The following is a 25,899-nucleotide window of genomic DNA, read 5'->3' on the forward strand; positions in this document are numbered from 1 at the left end:
AGTCCTGATTTCAACAACCCTCAGGATCACTCGAGTGCCTGTGGCTTTCCTGTGGAATTCAAGATGTTTGTGATTTCTTTTTCCTATGTAATACCTGGAGGTGGTCCAGGGAAGACAGAAGCTTGAGCCCAGTGGACACCTGTCTGCTGGGCAGAGTGCTGCGGACCATCTGGGCAGCAGTGCCGGGCGGCAGACAGGAGGGCCAGCCACGACAGTCCTGCCGGGGAGTCTTACGGGGGAGGAGAGCTTCCTACCTGGCATGAGTCACCAGTGTAGTGAGGGGGGCAGGCACACATCTCGACGTTGTGTGCTCTGCGCCCACTTCCTGTGTCCGAGGCCTCTTCCAGCCCCACGCCGCTCAGAGAGAGCCGCTGCGTCTCAGTGAAGTAGAGGCCTCGGAGGCGCATGTCTTCCAGGCTGGACAGAACCATCATCAGCTCTTCCCGGGTCACCGGGCCGCCGCTGCTGGTGTGTCTGAAGTTTCCCTACAAGTGAAAACAGAGAGGCAAGGTTCCCCTTGGCAGGCTCACTTCTGGGGGGTTTTAGAGAGACAGATACCCAGCACAAGTCAAAGGGAAGACATTTACAGGGCATATGGGAGAATAGACTAGAAATAAAATAAAATAAAATAAAATAAAATAAAATAATAAAATAAATAAGTAAAAGATAGTGGATTTGAAATTCAGAAGTCAGGTGCCCTGGGTTATCCCAAGAAGAGAGTGCCACATGAAAGGGGAAAAATGAAAGCAGGAAATAATGAATAAAATGAAATGAGACTTCCCAGTGTTATCCTTATTTTAAAATGTACTTCTGTGTGTGCAAGCAAACACTGAGAGAGAATGATATAGGAAAGAGGCAAATGAAGGCCACTGGGTCATGCAGTTAGATCGCTCATTAAACACACATAATCGGGACAGGAAACTCAATCTTTTCTTGCACACACACATTTATGTTATTTTATTTTACTCTTATGATGGTAAAAAACACACAACATAAAATTCAGCATCTCAACCATTTTGAAGTGTATTTTTAAGTGTAATGGTGGTAATTATATTCACATTGTTGTACAACGGATCTCTAGAACTTTATCATCTGGCAAAACAGAAACTCTGTACCTATTAAGCAATAACTCCCATTTCCTCCTCCCCCCCTTCCTGGCAACCACCATTCCACTTTCTGATTTTATGAATTTGACTGCTTCAAATACCTCATCTAAGTGGACTCGTGCAGTATTTGTCTTTTTGTGACTGGCTTATTTCGCTTGGCATAGTGTCATCCCCTTACGCCCTAGCATCTGTCTAGCTAGAACTATCATATTCCAGCATGTGACAGGGTTATATAGTGTTCCAATAGATGTATACACCATATTTGCTTTATTCATTCATCTGCCAATAGACATTTTAGTTGTTTCTACCTCTGATCTACTGAGAACAGTGCTGCAGTGAACATGGGTGCACAAATAGCACTTCAAAACCCGGTTTCCAATTCTTTTGGCTATACAGCCAGAAGGAGGATTGCTGGACCATATGGTCATTCGACCTTTAAATTTTTGAGGAGCCTCAATACCGTTTTCCACAGTGTTTCCACTGTCTTATAGCCTCACCAACAATGCACAGGTGTTCTGATTTCTGCACACTCTCCCCAACACCTGTTATTCTGTTTTTAAATTTTTTTCAATAGTAGCCATTTCAATGACTATAAGGTAGTATCTCATTGTGGTTTTGCTTTGCATTTCTCTAATGATTAGTGATGTTGAACATCTTTTCATATATAATCTTTATATTCTGCTGCCTCCTTTAAATTTGGTTTCCACATCTCTTTAACGGACATAGTAATACCTAATCTCTCAGGACTATGATGAAGAGTAAAGCAAATTAAATAATATAGAGTATATAAAGTGTTCAGCCCAGTGCCTAGCATGTAGTTGACATTCAATAAATGGTAACTATTGTTATTTACATGTAAATATGATAGGAATAGGAGTTTAGTTTAAATTTTTAACAGCTTGAGATATGATTTATATACAGTAATAGTCCCTTATTTTAAGCATACAATTTTTAGTAAATTTACAGAAGTGTATAATCATCACAACACAGTTTCACATTTTCACCCCCCAGAAAAAGAACCTTTGTGCCCATTTGTAGTTACTACCTATTCCCACCTGGAGTCCCAGACAACCACTATCTATATTCTGCCCTTATAGATTTGCTGCACCATTTATGTAAATATGGACTGGATTTCAACGGTCCACAAAAACTTTGCTTCTATTTGTTTCATTTTGTCCCTGCTGTATTGCAGCTGTCTTTTAAATAAGAAGGAAAAAAAAGTTACAAACAAAAGATATATTTTTACTGCCCTTTATATTTACTTATGTTGTTATCTTTACTAACACTCTTCATTTCTAATATGTATTGAAGCCATCGTCTATTACTGCCCTTTCATTTCAGTCTAAAGATTCCCATTAGTATTTCTTACAAGGAGGGCTGGTTAGCACTGAATTCTCTCAGTTTTGTTTATAATGTAGTGTCTTCCTTTCTCCTCCATCTTTGAAGGACATTTTGTTGTATATGTAATTCTTTGTTGACAATGTGTTTCTTTTAGCACACTGAACGCCATCCCATTGTCTTCTGATTTCCATGGGTTCCGGTGAATGGTCAGATGTCAACCTTATTGAGAATCTTGGATGTGCAGTGTTTCTCTCCCACTGCTTTTAAGATTCTTTCTTTGTCTTTTAGAACCTTTACTATGATGTTTCTGTGTGTGGATCTCTTGCATTTATCCACTTGGAGATTGTTGAGCTTGGATGTGTAGATTAATGATTTTCATCAAATCTGATAAGTTTTCAGCCATTATTTCTTTAAATATTGTTTCTCTTCTTTTCTCTCTCTCTTCTTCTTCTGGTACTCCAATTATGCATATGCTGTGCACTTGCCTCTTTGAGGTTCTTTGTTTTTCCTCATTCTTTGTACCTTCTGTTCTTCAGACTAGATAATCTCAGTTGACCTTCAAATTTGCTGCTCCTTTCTTTTGCCTGCTCAACTCTGTTGTTGAGCCCTTGTCTTAGCTCTGGCAGCCATAGGAATATACCATAGACTCAATGGCTTAAACATGAGAAATCTATTTTCTTACAGTTCTGGAAGCTAGAAGTCCCAGATCAAGATGACGACCAGGTTTGTCCCTGGTCAGAACTCTCTTGCCAGCTTACAGATGGTTGCCAACTCACTGTGATCTTACTTGGTGGACAGAGAGTTCTCCAGGATCTCCTCTTACAAGGACATTGATTCTATCAGATCACGGCTCTACCCTCATGATCTTATTTAACCTTAATTACTTCTTTGTTCCAAATATACTCAAACTAGAGATCAGGGCTTCAACACAAAAATTTGGAGAGGACACAATTCAGTCCATAACAGCCCTTCGAGAGAATTCATTTCATTTACTGCAAAATTTTCAACCGCAGAATTTCTATTTGATTCTTTTAAATAATTTCTATTTCAATACTGTTATTTTCTATTTGGTGAGATATTGTTTTCTTATTTTCCTTTAGTTCTTTAGACATGGTGTTCTTTAGTTCTTTGATGTATATTGATTTAAAGTCTTTCTGTATAAGTCCAATGTCTGTGCTTCCTCAGAGGCAGTTTATAGTTATTGCCATTTACCCCATGTATGGACCATGCTTTCCTATTTCTTTTTCACATCTCCAAAAAAAATAAATAAATTTATTTATTTATTTATTTATTTATTTATAACAGGTGGGCATTTAATATAATGTAATGTGGCAACTCAGGAAATCATATTTATTCCCCTCCCCAGAATTTGTTGCTATTAGTGTTTACTGCTATTGTTGGTGTCTTTGCTTAATGACTTTTCTGAACTAATTCTATAAAGTCTGTATTCTTTGTCATGTATGGCCGCTAAAGTGTCTGCTTGGTTAGCTTAGTGGTCAGCTAGTGACTGGACAGAGATTTCTTTAAATGCCTAAACCAAAGTCCCCAGTCATTGCAAAAGTGTTCTGTGGGTATGTTGAGGGACCCCCTCAACACTCAGCCAGGCAGCTAAGAGCTCTGCTTTAGCCTTCACTTCCTGCTTGCTCAGAGCCTCAAGGTGAGTCAGAGGTGAGGACTTAGGGTCTTGTCAGGTGAGTCAGAGGTGAGGGATTAGGGCCTTTCCTGAGCATGCTCACACCCCTGAGTATGTGTGGCCTTCTACCTTTCTAAGATTGTGTTGGAGCTTTGCAAAGCCCCTATGTATGCCTCGTTCCTAGCCTTTTATTTTAAGCTTTGTGATTAGCCTATTATTATCTCCAGCTGTTATCTACCATCTCAGTCAGCTATGAAGTTAAGGAACTACCTCTAAATGTTTTCAATGACAGCCCTAGGGAAAAGGCTTTTCATTTTGAGAAAGCTCCAAAAGTCAGCTCAAACAAAGATAGCCTTGGAAGGAGCATTTTCCAGAAAATCTTCCAATGGGTCAAATTATGACAGTTCTCCGGGAGTGAGGCTTTGCATTAGCTCCAATGCCACTCTCTCCCTTGGAGGCTGCTGGGCTACTGGCTTTCACCTTGCTGGTGGGCTACTGCTTTTCAAGGCTACTGTGGAGGTATGGGTGGGGGATGGGAACAGAGCAAACTGACTGCCACAGAGCCTGAGGTTCTTACCAAGATTCAGCCAGTTTTCTTGATTAAACACTTTTCAGATTGCTATGAGCCTGCGGTCAATTTCCAGAGCTCTAGATAGTCGATTCTAACCATTTTTGCCAATTTTCTCATTGCTTTAGTGAAGGAGAGAATTTCTGGATGTTCCCACACCATCATTTTTGCTGGCATGGCCACTCTCATAGAAAGAGAATCACATGCTCTTCAATACATTCATCCCAAGCACTTGTTGGCCACTGAGGAAGGCGTGAGGATGAGAGGGAGCTACCTCATCGCATTTACAAGCTCACGGGGTTTGTAAGACAGGATAGTTACCTCTAAGACAGGGGAGACTGTGCTAAGTGCCATACAGATAGTATAAACAAAGCCCTGTAGGGATGAAACTCTGTATATTTTATATAACTTATATTTTAAATGTATATATACGAATTATATATACATAAATATAATTAACATTTTAAATTCATAACATAAAAAAATCATAATTGCTTGAAAGAACTAAGGCATAAAACAAGAGAGGATCATCAAGAACGATTTTGGGGGAAACCGGGGTAGCTCAGTTGGTTAAGCAACAGCCTTCAGCGCAGGTCTCGATCCTGGGATCCTGGGATCTAGTCCCACATTGGGCTCACCTGCTCTCTGGGGAGCCTGCTTCTCCCTCTCCTTCTGCCTACTACTTACCCTCTTGTGCTCTCTCTCTCTCTGTGTCAAATAAATATATAAAATCTTTTAAAAAAAGAACGATTTTTTTGTATGTGTTTCCTTTACCTCCACCACCTGCACACGCACATGATACAGCCGGTCTGGTCGTGGATTACTTGGTTCCTTGTAGATGATGGACATGTGCTGACCCTGTGTAAAGAAAAACATCATGCCACAGTTGAGATATTCTGAGGTTTATAATCCATAAGAACAAATTTCTGTGACTGCATTATATGGAATACTTGATTCTAATAAATAGTGAAATGAACGGACTGGCAAAAGGGTTAGTGAATGGAAACAGGAAAATACTGCCTAATATAGTACATGTTCACAAACAGGAAACCAGGAAAATTCCCTTGACTGAAAGTGGCTAAAAAGATGGATTATTATTACTATTATTCCTGTTTTACAAAAACCATGCTTCACAGTCAACGTATGAGGTGCATTTCCATTGCAGCTGACAGGACCAGATTTCGGTAGCAAGAAACTGCTTCGGTGGGTGAGTTCATGAGGAGGGCAGGGCCGGCAGGAGGGCTGGCAGGCTGTGTACATGGCGAGCCACGGAGCTGCCACAGGCAGGAGGGAGAGCCCTGCAGCCCACTCCCTGTGGGATCCAGCCTTGTTCACTCTTAGCCTCTGAACCCCCATCTCCATAACAGGGGCTCTTTAAGGACTCCTAACAGGGCATAATGGGAAAGTCAACACCCACCATCAGCACCTCCACCCCAAACCCGCACATAAAACCCTAGTTTTTCTGTTGCAGCCCCAAGCCCAAAAGGGTTCATATGCTAGCGCTGGTGTTTCAGAAAAAAGACCATTCTCTGTCACGCCAAATCACTGAAAACCTTCATTTAAGAAACATGCCCCACAGGCTTTTAATTACAGTGGTTTGGAACAAAGCAGCAGAGTGAAGGTTTCAGGAGCCTAAATTATTTTCCATGCTCGGAGGTAAAATTCAGGAGAAATTCTGGTCATCGCGTTTCCGTGAATTCCAACCGTTTGCACAATAAACTCTTTGGCAATAAATACTGGTGTACTAATGGCCCGAGCTGGAGGTATTCTGAAAAAAAAAAGTAGGAAACTGAACTACACCACTGCCAGGCTGGTATTTTTATGGTGGAGCTCTTTTCCCTCTAAAATCTCTGGTGTTTCATTTTCAAGATGTCTGACAAAGGTTCCTCGTATTTTTTAAAACAACAGTTCAACAAATTTGGGTGCCAATAAAAACAAGACACAACACAGCAGCGCCTAAACACAAAAACCTACCAGAATGCCAGGCTCTCAGCTGTGACAAGATGTGTGAGACTTGCTAGTCCCTGTCTTATGGTGAATGACACACAAACAGAAACCTTCAGGAAGCTGTAATTGCACTGCCTTAACCACAGCACTTAAACCAGAAACAGAATCAAGTTCAGGCTCAGACACCTCAACCTGTGTTCAAGACGCTGGGCCCCGGATGGCTAGAGGTTCAGAGCAGAATGTGACACAGACCCTGCCCTCAAGGAATTTCTAGATTGCAGTTCTAGATCATGTAGCTGTTACACACTGTACAGATGTCACTTCTCTTCTCAAAAAAACCAAAGTGGCTCCCTACCGTCAACATGAACTCATATTCCTTAGCATAGCACTAGATATCCTCTTTCCCACCCTTCCGGGCTTGTTTTCTATGACTCGGGAATCACTGACAATACAGCCAAGTGGGACAGGTCACCCCTTGGGCACTGCCCCCTGCCTTGGTTTATTTTCTTCTTTGCCCCTGGAAGGGTGCTTCTCCAGTCAAGCCCCTGCTGAAAGGTCTGGCTCAAAATTAACCCTTTCCATGAAGCCTTCTGAGGGTTTCTCAACTACATAAGCCCCCACTCGGACCCCAATTCTCACAGAGTCTTGTTTGAACTGCGCCTCAAATATGTTTTGTTCAGTGGATTGTAGCTACGTGTCTATTTCTTCCATCTCCCCTTGAGTGAAGGACAGGGATCCGCTGTCCTTTATGAGCCCAGCGATGTGGCCTTGCCAAGAGGAAGGCCAAAACAATGTTCTGAGTGTCTCAAAAACACCGGTGAGACAAAATTGAAAGATAGAGACATTTAAAAAAATTTAACATGAAGTAATAACTTAGAAGAAGCAAGCACGAGTTACTGTTATGTTCTTTGGGAGCAGAAACAAGAGAAACCATAGGGGCTGGATGGGGAGGGGAAGCAGGATCCTGAGAAGGGGCTTACCTACTTTCAACGTCCCTTTCAATTTCTACAAAATATTGGAAATGACTTAATCCAATTGGTTTAGAGGCTATTTATCAAGATGCCCTAAAGCTGGATCAGCAACCAATGGCAACTACTATTTCCAGGCACTTGGGATGTGTTCTGATACCTACAGTGAACTGCACATCTGGCATCTTTTCCAGAAGAATCATGTCACCAGGCAGGCCAAAGGACTTGATTTGGTAGGTGAGATAGCCTCCGTACGAAGAAACCTAAAATTGTAACGATAGGATCAAGAGCACAAGCATTAGAAGAGCCTATGGAAACACTAATCACATAAAAAGCACATAGGCACGTGAGATCTGGAAAGATACCATCTACCTATTAGTGGTCATCTTGGGAGTGAAGAATTGAAGATGGTATTTTAGCTCTCTACTTTGTATCATTTTATATTATTTTAAATGTTTGGCGTGAACATGATTGTTTCACAAGCAAGAAGATGCTTCTCTTAAAAATAAAGATACTAGTGAAGCACCCGGGTGGCTCAGTCGGTTAAGCACCTGCCTTTGGCTCGGGTCATGATCTCAAGGTCCTGGGATTGAGCCCCACATCAGGCTCCCTGCTCAGTGGGGAGTCTGCTTCTCCCTCTGCCCTTCCTTGTGTGTGCTCGCTCTCTCGTTCTCTCTCCCCCTGTCTCAAATAAATAAATAAAATCTTAAAGAAAGAAAGAAGGAAAGATACTAGTCACACAGAAAGAAGTAAGATCTTTCTATTCTTGATGATGTCTAAACCAATGTTCATTTAATCTATAGCTACTCTAAGAAATCTAGGCCATTGGCTTCTTATTTCACTGAGAGAATTGGTTAATATCTATCAGTTACAAAATGAACTTCTAGAAATAATTTTTTAAAAAACTTCTCCTGAGAGCAGGTGGTGAGCATTTCCCACATGATCACACATAAGCCATGCCGGACTGCTCCGGTGGGAATAAGGACCTCTTCTCAATGCCACCTAGTAGCACGATCATGGTGGAGGTTTAAGGTCATAGTTTGGGGACGGCTACTTCACCTCCAGTCCTGTCACTTCCCACCCATAAGGTAAAAACCAGTCAAGCAGGGCACCTGGGTGGCTTAGTGGGTTAAGCCTCTGCCTTCGGCTCAGGTCATGATCCCAGGGTCCTAGGATCAAGCCCCACATCGGGCTCTCTGCTCAGCGGGGAGCCTGCTTCTCCCTCTCTCTCTGCCTGCCTCTCTGCCTACTTGTGATCTCTCTCTGTCAAACAAATAAATAAAATCTTTAAAAAAACAAAAACAAAATCAAAACAGTCAAGAAAGGAATAATTGAGAAAGAAAAGCAAGAGGCAGTATCACCTCAGAATGGGGCAGCACAGAACACCTTCTTGAGACACACATATAATTTGGAGCAGGGGAGAGGGAACAGCATTTCTGGGCCCTAATTCACCGAAGTCCCCTAGAATCTGCAACCTGACCAAACTACAGAGCTATGATCGTAGAGTCTGGAAGTATTCCAGGCTAATAACTTAAATCATCCTACGGAGATTAAATACTGTCTTTCTGATGGGCTAAGGTGGTTTTTCAAATATGGCCACAGATTCTCTGATACTCTTGTCTTCAGGAGGTGGAGCTTACATCTCCTCCTTGAAGTTGGACTGGACTTATGACTGGCTTCTAATGAATGGAATATGGCAGAAGTAAGGGTACGTTATTTCTGAAATTAGATCATAAAAAGATTGTGGTTTCTATTCTGAGTTTCCCTCCCCCCACCCTTTCTCCCTCTCTCTCCCTGTCTCTCCCCCCCACCTTTCTATTGGTTATTTTAGGAGAAGCCAGGTGCCCTGTCAGGGGGAGTCTTAGGTAGCACCTGGGGGACTCCTGAGATGAGTGCTCCCCTCAGCAGCCAGTGAAGAACAGGGGCTTATGACAACCACATGACTGAGCTTGGAGGTGGACCCTCCAGGTCTGGAGCCAGGCCCGGCTGACATCTCGCCCATAACACTGTGAGAAACCTTGAGCCATCTACTCCTGAATTCCTGATCCACAGATTCTAGGCAAGAGGACTGTTGCTTTAAGCTGCACAGTTTTGGGGTAATTGTTTGCAGAGTAATAGATGAGCTCTACATGGGACTGCCATGTGAAGGCGAAGATGAGCATTAAATGAGGCAGGAGAGAGGTTATAGGAGAGGAGCAACATTGCCCACACTCAAAGGTCAAAACCCAAAGTCCTTCAACCAGAAGACAGAATTATAGACCTCCGGCTGACAAGGCCCTCATATTTAGTGATTCTAAGAGAATATGCTGTCTCCTGAGCTGGGCCCTGTGACATCTACACCTTCTCGAACATTCTACCCTCTGCTACCCAATGCATACGTTACCAGATGATGTTTCTACAGGAAGCCCACACTTCCGTCCTCTGAAACGAGTGTAGGGGGCCAAGCTATGCCAATTTGTGCAGCAAAGGAAGAGCAACTCGTTTACAAGCTCCCAGAGGAGCAGGAGCGTCTCACTAACTGCCTGCGATTCTGCTAATGACAGCCACGCTGCCCCCGGATCCTGTGCTTCTTTTAATAAGCTTGTGAGTCACTTTTCAGCTTTTGTTTTCCTGACAAGGAGCCTTTCTTCTGCTTTAAAACAAAGAATTCTTAGCACTGGCTTTGAAAAGCACACATGCCCCATTTGCAACAGATATTATTTAAATGGTTAAGTAAAACCAGAGAAAAGCCGTGCTGCATGATTTCCTTTGCTGGGGAGCGAACACATGTCGGGTACACTCAGCCCCTCCCAGGGGAGGGCAGCAGTTTTCCCGTGTTTGTAGCTCTTCTAATCTCTTTAGTTTTAGTAACCCGAACTTCCTGATGCTTCCTTCCAGACAGGAAACGATGCTCAAGCCTTGATGGAGGGGGCCCTGCGAGGGCTCAGGAGAATAACAGAACGTCCTTACCCTGTCTCCCAGGTAGGAAAGAGGTGCGACCCAGGACGCACTGTGGACTGTGGAGGGCAGCTCCTGGAGGTCTGCGACCACGCTGCTGCTGCCCGGGTTGAAGGAGACAGGGATGTCGGTTCCGTCCGCCGTCTCCAGGCGCCAACCCATCATATCCACAAACTAGAACACAAGAGCAAAGGATGGAAACGTGTGCCTATAGCTTCTCTGGTGATGGCTGAATGACGTGCAATAGAAAGAACCATGGGGTGGCCATCTTGTTCTGGAGGCTTCCTGTATATGTCCCCTCCTGAGCTTGCACAGAACTCTCACCCAGCACTGCCTCCCGCTGCCCCAAGGCGACTAGGAGTTCTCAGACAATGGTGGTCATATGTATGTGGGATCGATCTTTGTATCCCAGCATACATCCTGGTTCTTGACATTTAGCAGGTATTCAATAAGTCTCTGAGTAATATATAAATAAGTGTGGGAATAATAACTAGGACTATGGGCACATTTTAATGATGAGTTCCTTAGAGAGCAAATGTGAGGTGGAACACAGTGGCCTGCTCTCATTACTTTCCTCTAAATAAATCCTCATCACTACATATTTCCCTGATCATACCAGAAGCCAAGAGTTAAATGATGAAGGGAGGGGAGGAACTGTTAAGACATTGATTAGGAATAATGTTCCCGGGCTCCCCTGAGGATAGAAGACTTCTGTGGATTTATAAACCAATTTTTTTCCCTCACCTACAAGCCTACATTCCTTTTGGGAATGACATATATAAAATAACCTTTCCTTGAGTATCTGTTGGATGTAGGACATCACTCATACAAAGAAAGCAACCATGAGACTGCTGGTTCATTGGATAGTGGAGGCAACGAAAGTTTCAGTTTCATGGAGTTAACTTAAAAACTCACATAAATAACTTTAAAAATTTAACTTCAATGTTCATGTAAAGTAATTGAGACAGAAAGTAAAACAGAAAGAAAATAAGCAGATAAGAAGAAGCAAGGGAGAAGAGGGACCAACTCCATTTAGCCGATGAGTGTTTATTGAGCACCTACTATATTCTGGATCCAGTGTTAGGCCCTGGGACTGCATAAGGAGCTTAAATGCTAGTGTTGGAGGAAGATACATAATAAACAAATTTAAAAACTAAATGTATAGTATGCCAGGGAGGGATAAATGCTACAGAGTACACTAAGAAGGGTGAGCTACTTCATAGGGAGTGCTGAGGGAAGGCCCCTCTGAGCGGGAGATGCTGGAGCCCACCTGACAGACTGGGGCACTGAGCGTGAGAACATCTGCGGAAAGAGCACCGCAAGCTGAGGGATGCCGAGGGTGAAGCTTAACACTTCCATCAAGTAAGACATAAAATCTCCACCAGCCCTTCACGCTCCGGGACAACCCACTTCTTCCCCACTTGAAAGTACTAACTAAAAACCAAACTTCGACTTCCTTGCATACCTTGGCTCTTCTTTTATGTGTACTGTGGCAATGGTTACTTATTCCAAAACAGAAGCAGCGGGTGCAGCCCTTGGGATTTGCTGGGTCCAAGTAGAATGATCCTTCTCGACACACATTACATTCTCTACCTGCCACATTCTCCTATTGAAATAAAACATGAAACGAGAGATCATTTCCTCTAAAGCTTCCCCAACTGCAGCTCGCTACTTCCCCAAATTTATTGCCAACACAGGATGTTAGAACATGGATGCTAACAAAACATGAAATTTACAACGTTGTGAAGCTTTTCTGTCACATTAATTGTTTAAATTAAATTAAATTAAATTAATTATTAAATTAAATTGTTTAAACCCTTCTACCATACTCAAGTGAAAGAGGGAATCTTCTAGATCTCACAAGATGCCCCTTGGCATCTTGAAGGTAGATAAATGGCAACATGAGGACTCACAACATGGGGGTCTTGGCTCACCCCACTTACTACCACCTCAAAACATCTGCTGGGACTTAGAAGCTCTCTTACCACCTGACAGAATGCCCTGGAGCAGATTATTAACCTGGGGTTTATGAGGTGGGAATAAAGCTTCCAGGGAATCTATGAACCTCTTAAAATTGTGGACTAAGGTTTGTGGCAACTTTTCTGGGAAGGGTCTGTACCTGCCTTGTGATTCTCCAAAGGATAAGAGGGGGTCTTCCCTTCTGTTTCTATCAAATGAGCTAATAACTATTAAACGCTCCATGCATTGTGGAAATCGATTACAGGTCAGTCCTACTTCCCACTTATTTTTCTATGTTGACTCGACTCGAAGAACTTCCTCACTGACCAGTGGCTGAGGTGCCTGGCATTGCACGTTCTGTCTTACCTTGCAGAGGCAAGCTCCGGTCCGTGGGTCACAGATTCCTGGCTCAGTCCCATCCCTGTTGCAGTGGCAAGGAAGACACTCGGGGAAGTGGTAAAACCCAGAAGCGCACCGGTTGCACTGCTGCCCTGTGACTCTGGGCTTGCACCTATATTCAAAGCAAAGGAGGCACAAGTTTTCATCATCGTCCCCACACAGTTCTGAAGTCCGCCTGCGCTGTTGCAGAGCAGCTCTGACCCTGCTTCCCTGAGGGAGGTGACGCCTGAGCGGAGCCTAAAAGGACAAACGTCGTGGGGGTGGGTGTTCCAGACAGAAGGAAGAGAGGGGAACGGCCTGGTGTGTGCAGGAAGCACATGGATGAGTGGAGAAAGCTGACCCACGAACTGAAGAGGGAGGCAGGAGGCATCTCATGAAGACGGAGATGCTGGCTGTTGTGACACTGTCCAGTGGCAAGGGAACGAGGTAGCTGAGCCCTGGGCGCTGAGGGCCCTCTGGCCGGAGTACTGATCAGCTCTGGCACACAACAGAGTATCCTAATAACTCGCCAAGGCTTCATATTCTCATCTGTGAAAGGGAAAAATTGCTAGCTGCTGCCTCCCAGGACTGCTGTGGAGACGGATGAGGCTGTGCCCGGCACATGGCAAGATCACAGAAAGGAATCGCCATCTTGAGAAGTTTTAAGTAGGAAAGAGTGTGACTGGATAAATGTGTGTGGATGGAGTCAAGACGGCCATTTCCACAGCTGGCTGTTGAGTCAGGAGGGAGAAGGGGCTGAAGTAGGGCAAACACCCTGGGGATGGAGAGGAGGGAGGGGTTCCGAGCTATTTTAGGGTGAGGTTGCTGGGGCTTGTGCTGTTCTGGATGAGGGGACAGAAGAGGGGAAGGCAAGGAAGACCCTCGGTCATCCAGCCTGAGCTCCAGAGTGGGTGCTGGTGTGAGCAGGGCTGGCGGGGAGGCTGTGCCTGGGCCCCAAGGAAGGCTCTGTGGGGAGCGGGGAGCCATCCACATGTCTGAGCACGGGAGCCACAAGAGTGGAGGGGAGAGCACAGAAGCTGACAGAAGAGCAGCCGCTGCCAGCAGAACCGAGAAGCCCACCACCCCAAGGGTTGAGGAGAGAAAGAGGGAGTGAGTGGGTGCCGGGCTCTCGGAGCCCGATCTCGGAGCCCAAGCTGACATCTGGTGGGACCCACACGCTGATCTCTTCTTTGTGGGTCTAAAGAAAGTACTAGGAAATGTGCTTTATATCAGAACATTGGGAGTATAATCTGATCCGAAATATTTTATCACTAACTTGCTACCAATACCTGTTAAAATATCTTACCCAAGGGACCATCCTGAAAAAGAGAAATCCAACTTGATTTCCCACTAAATCTGTCTTTGGCAAATATCTGCTTATAACCAAGGACAGAATTTTGTGTTTGATTAAGTACACATACTCGAGACCAGGCAGCCTACCTTTGAATCCCAGCTTTGCTACTTACTAGATATAGAACCTTGAGCAAATGAACCTCTTTGTAGCTGAATTTACTTACCCCTAAACATGGAGATCATAATACTGACTTTGTAGGATTATTGCAAAAATTAAATAAAATAATATATGGAAAAGCCTTAGAGCAGGGCCATGCACGCCTACAAGAATCTGCTATTACTATTCTTGCTATAGCATTGGCTAAGGGTAGCGAGTGGGACTCCCTTTCTCCCACTCCACACACCCAAAAAGATAGACTCAGTTTTTCCCCCAAGACCTACTGGCAGGTCAGATGTCATTTCAGTTCCAGCCCCACCCACCCTGTCTTCCTCCCCACCCAACCCCTGCAGAAATTTTTTTTGTAAGGAAGCAAGTGTTCTCCAAATCACACCTATGGCAATGTGGATGGAAAGTGTCAACGTTCTGCTTAAAGAGATCACTCCTGTGTGGGGGATGGAAACTTTGGAAAAGGGTCAGAGACTCTTCTGGGAAGCTGGATAAACTGTGGACCACTCACAGATTTCATTCATTCATTCATTCATTCACTCATTCATTCTCTCCCTGTCTCTCCAACACACACAAATTTGCATTCACTCTCAGAGGGTTCCTAGACTCTGACTGATAATACCTGCTCTCTTCTTGTGAATCTCAGACTAAAGGCAATCAGACAGTCCAGCCAAAAAAAAAAAAAGGCTGTTGCCAGATGACTCTCTATTTCTGGAGGGAGCAGCGAGGGCGGAGCACAAGGCTCTGGTGGTCCAGAGAGGGTAACGAAGAGAGTATAGACAGACAGCCCTGCCCAACCAAAACTGTCAGAAAGAGGAACCCTTGATCAGGAGCGGAGCTGGGAGACGGCCTGACTTACACTGCGCAGGTTCCTCTCCTCTCACCCGGCCAGGAGGAAAGGACCCTGTGCAGAGACGGTGCTAATGTCACACACTGACAGCTGGGCAGCTTGTCGAACCAAAGTTCATGTTTCTTGTAGCAAACACGGAGGGCTTCTGGCTTACAGGTGCCGTTACTGAATGCTAGCGCCACAGGAGCCGCTCACATACGGAATGCCATGGGTAGACAAGGCTGAGAGGGGCCCCTGGAGCAAATGACCTGGACCTGGACCTGGACCTGGAAGGCAGGGACAGGCAGACAGGAGCCTATTTTTTATACTTTTTATATTTTATATTTTCACTTGAGTGAAAAAGAAAGGAACTGGAGCGTTTTGCAGGGAGGGCGGCTGTGGAAGCTGCTTGTGGAGACAAGGAGAAACGGAAGCAAAATCCTTCCCTGCCTCCTTATTTCGGAAGGCTGTGAGAGGGGGGTGGCGGGGACAGGTGGGCTGAGGGTGTGTGGCCGTGTCGGTGACGTGAGGCAAAGCTCTGGACCGCACTCCGCGCACAAGCGGCAGCTGAGTGCCTAAGAGTGGATGAGAAAAAGCGAGAAACCGGGCAGAGTGCGAAGAGCAGGGACCTGTGAGCTGACGCCAAGAGCCCCAGGTGGGACTGAAAAGGAAGGGTTAACCAAAACACAGATTATATAACATTGGGATTCCTGAGCACTGAACATATGAATCCTGGCCAAAAACAAGCAACCAGAGGACTTTTTGGTGGTGTCATGACAACCGGGAATAAAAAGGAAACTTCTTCTGTAAAGTCTGGCTGAACATCTCTTAGAAACTAGCTAAAGTCAGCCTGACCTTGACACATTTCTCCAGAGAGATACTCTGCTGCGCGAAGAGCTGCCCTCCCTGAAAAGGCAAGGACTCTCCCGCAGAAGCTGCCTGTAGGTGCGGAACAGCAGCGCCGGGTCTGTCTTTGGCAAATATCTGCTTATAACCAAGGACAGAATTTTGTGTTTTATTAAGTTTGATTAAGCCAGGGGTGTGGGTCAAGAGGATTCATCTCCAAGGCAATGGGCTCATGGCCAAGACTTATGTAATAACATGTGCGCATGTGTGGGTGCTCTCCATGTGGCACAGACAACTAGAAAGTCCGGTGTTAGAGGAAATTCTACCCTTTGCTCATTACGTATGGTGGGTCTCTTAATATCACACTCCCATCGACTCCAGCTGTCATCTAGAATCCAAAGTCTACCTTCTGCCTTCATTGATTTACTCAATAATCACCAAGAGTGGTAGGGGATGCTGGGGGGAGGGGAAAAAGTAGAGTAAGTCGGTCTTGACCTTGGCACATTTCCACTGAGAACGCAGGACACAGAGATGCCGAAAGTGAGGTAATCATGTGAGAACTGGGATGGCTAGCTCGAGGCACTGAGATGTTGAGGATGTCCCTGTGGACTCACAGAAGGCTTCGTGCCTTCTTGGGGTTTGTACTTTTCACACATAATCCTTGAAGGATACACAGAATGTGGGGGAAATAGTAGAGCAAATAGTAGATGCCTGGAGAACTGAACATATGTAAAGTGTTTAGAGAAAGTAAGAAAACCAAGCCAGAGAAGAAAGCTGCAAAAAGGCTTAAGTTAGGGTAGTGGGGGGCCATATGACCGTGAAAGCTGGTCTTTATCCTGTCAGGGAGCTGAGACAGGTTCTTGTGCAGAGTAATGTGATGGAAGTGGCACCTGGGAGACTCGCACACAACATGGCGCCCGCCATGCCACATTGCCATTAGTGGTTCGTACAGCTTCCCCTGCCAGACTGTGACCCCTGATACATGAGGCACAGCACCCAAGCTAGAGTCAGTGCTAGATATAGTTTGAGCAATAAAATATATTGGTATCCAACAAAACAGAATTTAAGGCAAAAATAAAAAATCACAGTAACTGAGAAAAATGTTTCATCTTAGCTAAAAAAAAAAAAAACCAAGAAGATAAAATCATAAGCCTATTAGCATTTATCAACATTGCCTCAAGTTCTGTAGACTAGATTAATAGTTCTATGTGTTAGTGCCAAAATTATGGGGAAAACAGATTTTTAAATCCCAGGGTAATTGTGTACTTGGCATATTCCCTTTCAAGTAAGGAGCCAAAAAAAAGGGGGGGTGGCGAATGAAGAATGAGTGCATGAATAAACCAGGAAAAGAAGGCCAGTTAGGAGAGCATGAAATCATTCAAAGATGAGAGGGTCAAAGAACTTAACCAAGGTAGCAGCAGAGAGCAGAGAGCCATGGAAAGAAAGGGGAGAATACATACCCAGCCAGAAGTTGACACCTGATCAACTGTAGGGAAAAAAGGTTGATTCTTAGATGATACTGGCATTTCAGGCTTTGGGGACTGGGAAGGGACTGTCACCAGTAAGTAGGATTTAAAAAAAAAGAAAGAAAGAAAAAGTCAAAGAGAGAAATGGTTTGAAAGGCAAGACAATGACATGGGTTTCAACTATGGAATCAGAATTTTGGAGTTGTAAGGGCCCTTCAAGTTCATCAAATACTCCATTATACATGTGAGGGGACAGGTGTTCAAAGAGTTTAGGGGACTTGTCCGAGGTTGGCTTTAAGTAAAGCCAATAAAAGAATAGAGGTTGAACTGATTTGCAATGAAGGTGGGATAAGCTAGCCATCGAGGGTCAGGACCAGAGCTCCAGATCTGGAATCATCCAGGATGTGGGGGTGACTGAAGCCAGGAGAATGGGCGGGGCCCATTCCACACGAATCCTGTGCAAACTCACAGCACACATCCTCTCTGTCTGCGGGAGACAGAACCGGGGACAAAGCCACAGAGTGATCATTCAGAGAGACATGGAGAAAGACGCTGGTGTTACAGAAGATGAAGGAAGACAGAAAATGGAGGTAAGAATTCTGAGCTCCATCCCTGTGACAGGACCCCGTCCACCCTGCTCCCCACCGTGGCCCAGTGTTCCCTGCCCCGTTCCATGCTGCCTGGAATTTACCGTTCCTATTAATCAATGACGTGCATCCAAAGAATTGCTTCTCCAAGTTGGTACAGCTGATGGAACTATGCCTGTACCTGGAAGCACTTGGTCCCAAGAAGGCCAAGTCTACGACCTTTTCAGGTATTTTATTTTTCCATCTAACACAAACATTGAGTAAATTTGTGGGGATTCGTGGAGATAGGGGTCCCTCCCCCACAAAAGGTATTCCTTTTGCTACTGCTATTCTGAAAATGCACATTTGTACACGTAGCTTTACTGAAAGATCCTGATGGAGTACCATCTCTTCTAGTTGATCTCAAAATAGCCTGAAAGGGGGGGGCCTCGGTGGCTCTGTGGGTTAAAGCCTCTGCCTTTGGCTCAGGGCATGATCTCGGGTCCTAGGATCAAGCCCCTCATCGGGCTCTCTGCTCAGCAGGGAGCCTGCTTCCCCCTCTCTGCCTGCCTCTCCACTTACTAGTGATCTCTGTCTGTCAAATAAATAAATAAAATCTTTAAAGAAAAAAAAAAGCCTGAAAGGGGTCAGCATCATGCTAGTTTTTTAAAGCAGTGATGCCTGGCTTCTTGTATCTGTCAATGATTGACAAAATCTTCTGAGGATATTCTAGCCCTTTTGTTTGTTCACAGAATCTGATGACACAACCTTCCATTATTAAAAGCAAGGCAAAGGTACATTTTCATTGGCTTTCTATCAGATTGAATTAGTGTTGCTATTAAAAACAAAATCTTGATCAATATAAGCATCTTTAGGACCTCGATCTAGCACCGGAGAAAATAATGGACTTCTTGGCATTTGTACAATATAATTTTGCAATATTTTGCATGTTACAATCAGAGATTGAAGAGGAAATAGAACAGGATTTTAAATTTAAGTAGGAAGGTAGAGATAATTTTACCAAATGTTTAATGGCTTAGGAAACTGAGAGCCAGGAAGGCAGAGTAACTTGCTCAGTTTTCTAGCGAGTTTATGACAAAGGTGAGTCGAAGACTCAGTTTTATGGCTCCAACCTAATTTATTCCCAATTGCTTCTAAAATTATACCAGTTTTAATAAGGTAGAGATTGAATATTGTGGATTGCTACAATTATTTTTGTAACTCATTTTAAAGTAGATTAATATTTTTAATAGTTTCATTTTCTTTTAATATGATGAACTTGAACACCTATAAACAGTGAAATAAAATTTGAAAATTCCAATTTTTAAGCTTTGTGATCTATGACAATTTGTACACCTGCAAGAGAGTCTGTTTTATCACTGGAAAGAAGATGTATTTTTCTTTTTGTTGCAAGTTCCAGGTTTCTTTGATCATTTCTTTCCTGTAAACTTTAGGTTCCTCCAAACACATTCTTCATTTTCATTAGGAAATTTCATTTGGGGGTGGGGGAAGGACATTCTTTCTTCTAATATTTTCTGAAGAAATAATCTTTTGGGTAATCAAAACCTTTTCAGCATCAACAGTGGAATTAAAATGAGCAATTTGTGTGATTTATAGTCATCATAAACTGAAAAAATTTTTCTGACATTATCTGTTAAGAGGCCTTTCATGACAAATCTACTTTGATCATGGAGAGATAAGTCATCCCATCAGGTTATTACAGTCTCTTTGGTAACGTCAAGATAAACAATTTCACCTTTTGGTTTGGGTGTGATACAGGCCAATGAGACTCCATTCCTGTTAGTGTTTCCTTGGGTTTGGGCAAAACTGTGCAGCATGCCTTGGACCTGAGTTAGGGCTTTTCCAGTCAACCGAACTGTCATTGTTCTATGCAACTAATGAATCATTGAACACTACGCAAAAAACTAATGATGTACTACATGTTGGCTAACTGAATTTAAATTTTGAAAAATGGGAAAAAATTGTCAATGGCCAGTGAAAGTTTGTTAAACGCCCCTTATAATTTCTACCTAAGATACTATAGTAAACCTATTTATCTATCACAGATGGTGCCTTGATGCGTTTTTAAAATTTTCAGTGCATTCTTTATTTTTTTTTAAGATTTTGTTTATTTATTTGACACAGAGAGAGATCACAAGTAGGCAGAGAGGCAGGCAGAGAGAGAGGGGGGGAAGCAGGTTCCCTGCTGAGCAGAGAGCCCGATGCAGGGATAGATCCCAGGACCCTGAGATCATGACCTGAGCCAAAGGCAGAGGCTTAACCCACTAGGCCACCCAGGTGCCCTTTGATGCATTCTTGATTTCCCTTTTCTGTGGCAGCAGCATTCGGAAACCACGTGTGAGGTTGTGTCTGCAGCAACTTATTCTATTGACCAGTTACTCCCTCTTAAAACTCTCCCATTATTTCTCAGACGGAGAATTCCTCTCTATCTCCTGCTTGAAAACCGCGTCTCCATCTCCTTGGCTCCTCTGCCTCCCCCAGTTAAAGGAAGTTACCCCTGCAGAACCCACAGCTGCTGTTTCCTCCTGTGTGTCCATGCCTCCTCCTTGGGGTCCTCCTCACTCTAACCTAGTCCCAAACTTCCATTCCAGCCCCAAGCTCTTCACTTGTATGTTCTGCTTGTAAAAGAAAAACCGAAGGAGTCATCATGGAAAAACCGCTCTGCTGGTCTGTCTTGCCCTTTTTTTTATGGCTTTGTGTTTATTTTAATTATATATGGGAGTGCTGTAATGTTTTCCGTATTTAGGGCTTTAAGTTGCTTCATGTAGATGCGATTGGGCCACTACGGAATCCTGCGCTCCAGCCTCTGCCAGGACTCCCGGCCTGCATAACTTTCCCATGCGCGCTTGCTGGTCCTGCTTGCTGGTCCTCCTCTCTTGCTCTTCCCAGGGTTTTTCATCCTCCAGGTGAGGCATGGCTTATTCTGCTGTTCAAATGGAACCTGTTCTTTTGGCTTTTTTTTTTTTTTTTTAGATTTTATTTGTTTGAGAGAGAGGGAGAGAGAGAGAGGGTGCACGAGCGGGGGAGGGAGGGGCAGAAAGAGAGGGAGAAGCGGACTCCCCAGTGAGCAGGGAGTATGATGTAGGGCTCGATCCCAGAACCTGAGATCATGACCTGAGTCAAAGGCGGATGCTTGGGGCACCTGGGTGGCTCAGTGGGTTAAGCCTCTGCCTTCAGCTCAGGTCAGGATCCCAGGGTCCTGGGATCGAACCCCGCATTGGGCTCTCTGCTCAGCAGAAAGCCTGCTTCCCCCCCTCTCTCTGCCTACTTGTGATCTCTGTCAAATGAAAAAATAAAGTCTCTAAAAAAAAAAAAAAGCAGATGCTCAACTGACTGAGCCACCTAGGAGCCGCCTGTTTGTGTGTGTTTTAGACAGGGGTACTGCTGACATGTTTCAACAGCAACAGACCGCTTGGCTGACTGTCTTTCAACTGTTGTTCTAACTCTCCCGTGATCACCTTTTCAAACCCAAGATGGCGGACCTTGTTGGTGTTGCTGTCTTGGCTTCCTGGAGAGAAATATTCCATCCTCCGTATCCTTGTGGATGTTTCTACTGAGAGTCACACATTTTATTTACAAATATGCTGGAGCTCTGGTGTCAAATGTTTATGATTGGCTACCAGTGGGCTGTCTCTAAGAGAGTTCTGGTTTTCCAGAAAGGGAGACTGGCACCTCTGGGAACATGAAAAGGGAGAGGTCAGTGGTAAGGGAGTGACAGCAAATAATAGTGCACATTCCTTATTTGAGGGAGGAGGGCTCTGGTACAGACAGAAAAGAACAAAATGGAAATCATAGTGGGGCTATTAGCCTCCAGACAGAAAGTGATACCCACCACTGAAAGAACAGAAGGAAAAAAACCAGCTCTGTGAAATGAAGAGGTCAGGAGAAGAGATGTTGAGAGGAATACCAAACAGCCCCGCTGAACTGAGGCAATGCGGTGGTGTGATCAACCAAATCTACGAGATTCTGGTATTTGTCCAGCTACTGTTTCAGACCAAGGGTTCAAAGAGAGGGAATGGAGGCAATTTTCCCTGGGGAGGCAAACCTAGGTCACCCACGAAGTCACAGGATGACACACATCTTGTCTTTCTCTCTCCCTTCTGTAAAGTTGATTGCATCAAGATCGGCACAGACAGGGTCTCTTCGCCTCCCGAGCTCCTCCCCGCTCTGCAGCCAAGAGCCAGTGAGCATCTCTCGGCCTGGTGCAGCTCTGAGCTTACGCACTCCTGCACGTCTGTGCTCTGGGCCCAGGTTCCACTGTCCTCGGGAATAAGCTAGATGTTTCCATGGGCCCATGGGTGCCTTCCAGACCCAGTGTAGGATCTCCAGTAATGAACTAAGAGCCTGATTTCCATTCAGAGAACAGCTTAAGCACTGGATGGAACAGAACCTAGTGTATGTTAACTTGTGGTGATGAAACAACTCTGGACATCACCTCAAAATCCTTCGTGCAAATCACCTTCGGCGTCCGCTCACAGTCTGAGTGGGGTGAGCCACGGAGCTGACTCAGGCCGTGCTCACAGCTGTGGTTTGAAAGATTCGGAATGTTTCATGACTCACGTTGTCACTCAGCTTCCTTTCCTGTGGTACAAAGGGGCTGGGAGGCCCCCGGGCAGCAATTAAAGATGTGGGGAAGGGTCCTTCCTTAGGAAAAGTGATTGTCACCATTACAGAGAGTTGAGTTTGGTCCCCAGAAAGATATGTTCAAGTTCTAATCTCCGGTACCTGAGAAGGTGATCTGATTTGGAAAGAGGGTGTTTGCAGTTATAATCAAGCGATGATGAGGTCATGCTGGCCTAAGGTGGGTCCTGATCCAGTCCAACTCGTGTCCTTATGAGAAGAGGTGCACACAGAGAGAAGGGCGCCATGTAAGGACCGAGACACGCCAGGCACATCCCTGTCACAGCGGAGCAGAGATTGGAGTGACACGTCCACAAGCCAAGCAACTCCAAGGATTGTTGGCAACATGAGAAGGTAAGAGAAAAGCTAGGAACAGATTCTCTCCCAGAGACTTGAGAAAGGGCACGGCACTGTCAACACCTTGATTTCAGGCTTTCGGCCTTTAGGACTATGAGAAAATAAATTTCTATTGCTTTAAGTCACCCTGTTTGTGGTAATTTGTTACAGCAGCCACAGGAAATAAAGACAGCCGCCCTTGAGCTGGGGTCACGGATGCCTGTCATCAGCAGCAAAGGCCTCCCCACCCACCCACCAATGGCTGTCACACCCAGATCACCCACACAGACCCCAAAACATCTACTCCCCATAGGTGGGGGAGCATAGGGTGAGCGGTGAGCCCTACACGCACTCTTGCCCACTGCCATACCGCCCGGGATGTGAAAGCTCTGGCTCAGTGTTCTGCCCCCATAACCCCCTCCCGACTCTTTCCAGCCACTTCTAGAAGAATGGATTCATCTGGCATCCCCTGGGGCCATTCCCCAGTCCTGCTGAGATCAGGCGCAGTACCTGCAATCACGTGACACTGGCCTCTAGCTCCCGACACAGAGCTTAACCCACAGAGCCAAAGCTCTTAGCAACGCAGCGTTTGTGGCCCTTACCATTCGTGCACAGAGCCTCTCAGTCAGTCCCAAGGGCAGCCTCACTCTCCGGTCAGGCTCTCCAGCGTATACCTTCCTCCCTCACCTGCCCCCCAACCCCAACCCCCACCAAGGCCCCAGCACCCCTTTGAGCTTGCCTGTCTGAGGGTGGCAGGCCTGAGGCCCTTGGACTTTGTCACACACTGCCCTCAACAAAAACGCCAGCTTACCGCTGAATGAAGACTTGGAGCCCAAACCTAAACACCAATGGATAGGTGCTCGCCACACAGTGACGCAGTAGAAGAAAGGAAAACTTACTTATGCATACATATGGGACACCCCGAGAACAATGCTGCAGTGCCTGGGAAGGCAGTTTATGGCCTCAGGTGCCTGGCGTCCACGTGCCCGGGCTCTGCCAGGCTACCCTGAGCCTGAGGGGCCCAGTTACCCCACACACCACAGCCATCCAGGGTGGGGAGCTCCACCCTGAGGTGAGCACGGTGCCATCTTTGGACCTGTGAGACACGGGAAGGAATGGTGACTGGTATGTGCAGAGGACACCTTCCCTTCCCATAATAGGACCTAACAGGTTAATTCCCCGGGCTCACCTGCACTGCCCGTGGTCCCTGTCGCACTCTGGGGTGGTGACCCCAACCGTGCCTCTCCTGGAACAGTTGCAACCTTCACAGCCAGCCAGGGGGTGGAAGCTGAAGGAATGCATGTCACACGCCTCACACTGGGGCCTGACGGTGCGGGGAGGGCAGAGGCACTTCCCTGTCATCTCTTCACAGAGGCGTGGGCCACAGTTGCAAGCTGGCCAGAGAATAAAGAGACACGGTGTAAGGGAGAGATGCCACCTGGCCTCTAGCAGACTTCACCCACTGCCAGCATTTCCAGAAGCTTCCAAAGGGCCTGGGAGAAACGTCTTGCTTTTTCTTCATGATGGCATTACTGAGTGCGGCTGATTTGAAAGGTATCTTTCTTGGGGCCCAGACCAGCTATACCAAATGCTCACGGCACCCATAGTGTGGGAACGCTGACGGAGGCACAGCTGGACCCACTGGCACCAAGAGAAGAGCGCGAAGGAACTCACCCAGCCATAGTTCCACGCCATTCTAATGAGACACCTCTCATCTGTCTCTCCATACGGGCTCCCTAAAGGGGCTCCATGTCACCTTAGTGTGACAGAGCTCTAGGTCAGGGCATAAAGCAGCAGCAGGACCCTCGTTAGGCAAGGGCTGGTCTCCAGGTGAAGACTCTGCACCACGCGCGTACGCCGCGCTGCCACCCCTTGGCATGTACTGACCCTGTGTCTCAGGCCACAGGACGGGTCTTCGATAAAAGCCCCCAGGCTTCCCATTCAGAAAGCACTAGGTGTCTGTGACCTTGGCTCTCCTCTTATTTTAATGAGTTTTGGTTAGGCTGCAAAAATTGAAGGAGCTTCCCCGAGGAAGAGGGATGGGGCTAATAGTTCTTAAGATGCTTACGGCTCTTTAAACTCACCTGTTTTGCCAAGCACTTGAGTCACATAGCATGGGAAACACAAATGTTTATCTTCTAGAACCTACCTACTCAGACTGTACTCCATGGACCCCTGGCATGGGCACAATCTGAGGGCTTAAGAGAAATGCAGACTCTGAGGCCCCCACCGAGGACTCCTGAATCAGAATCTGCATTTTCACGAGATCCCCAGGTGCATGTCCAGCAGAGTGAAATTCAAGAAGGCCTGCCCTAGATGAGCGGCAGCCACCTGGGACTAGAGACAACTTTGGATGCCCCTGACGTGCACTTACGTTTGCAATGTGGGAATCCATAGTAGCCCGTTCGACAGCGGGTACACTGCCGCCCAATGACACTGGGCCGGCATGGGCACTGCCCACCCTCTGGGCTGCAGTGATGGCCAATGGCCCCGATGGGGTGGCACTCACAAGGCAGTGCTCCCTTGTGGTAGAGGGCCACCAGGGACCTGGTGGAGTTCTTACAGAATCCAGAGGATGTCTGGGGGCTGTGAAGACAAAAACAGCTCATGGCATTATCCCGGGAGGCGATAAATCCCAACCTTCTCCTCCCACTTGCTCTGCCAACTGGTGTTTTGGGGGAGGGACTCTGGCTGTGAAGTCTGGGAGAAAATGAGAGACTACCCTACCCCTGGATTCACAGCCAGTGACAGCCAGCCTTCCTTCTACCCATCCACTCCACAACACATCCCAGGACTGGTGGGTGGGAACTTTTGGTGGCTGAAATAAAAGGGTGAAAATTCACCTATAGGATGAATTCTATGGTATGCAAATTATATCTCTATAAAGTGGTTACAAAAAAATTATACCTAGAGGTATAT

At 45.7% G+C, this 25,899-nt stretch overlaps 1 protein-coding gene across 1 annotated transcript in view; it reads right to left on the reverse strand.

Annotated features, from left to right (window-relative positions):
- Positions 1–25,899, reverse strand: part of LAMA3 (laminin subunit alpha 3) — a gene marked incomplete at its 5' end in the record, with an annotated part of 268,142 nt that overhangs the window by 75,950 nt on the left and 166,293 nt on the right. The window contains 8 exons of the mRNA XM_080821882.1: positions 255–485; positions 5,423–5,506; positions 7,728–7,826; positions 10,513–10,674; positions 11,966–12,106; positions 12,826–12,970; positions 24,170–24,374; positions 25,355–25,566. Coding sequence (XP_080678008.1) covers positions 255–485; positions 5,423–5,506; positions 7,728–7,826; positions 10,513–10,674; positions 11,966–12,106; positions 12,826–12,970; positions 24,170–24,374; positions 25,355–25,566 — 1,279 coding nt within the window. The remainder of the gene's footprint in view (positions 1–254; positions 486–5,422; positions 5,507–7,727; positions 7,827–10,512; positions 10,675–11,965; positions 12,107–12,825; positions 12,971–24,169; positions 24,375–25,354; positions 25,567–25,899) is intronic.

The sequence above is a fragment of the Martes martes genome (assembly GCF_963455335.1).
Source record: "Martes martes genome assembly, chromosome: 13".
Taxonomy (NCBI): Eukaryota; Metazoa; Chordata; class Mammalia; order Carnivora; family Mustelidae; genus Martes; species Martes martes.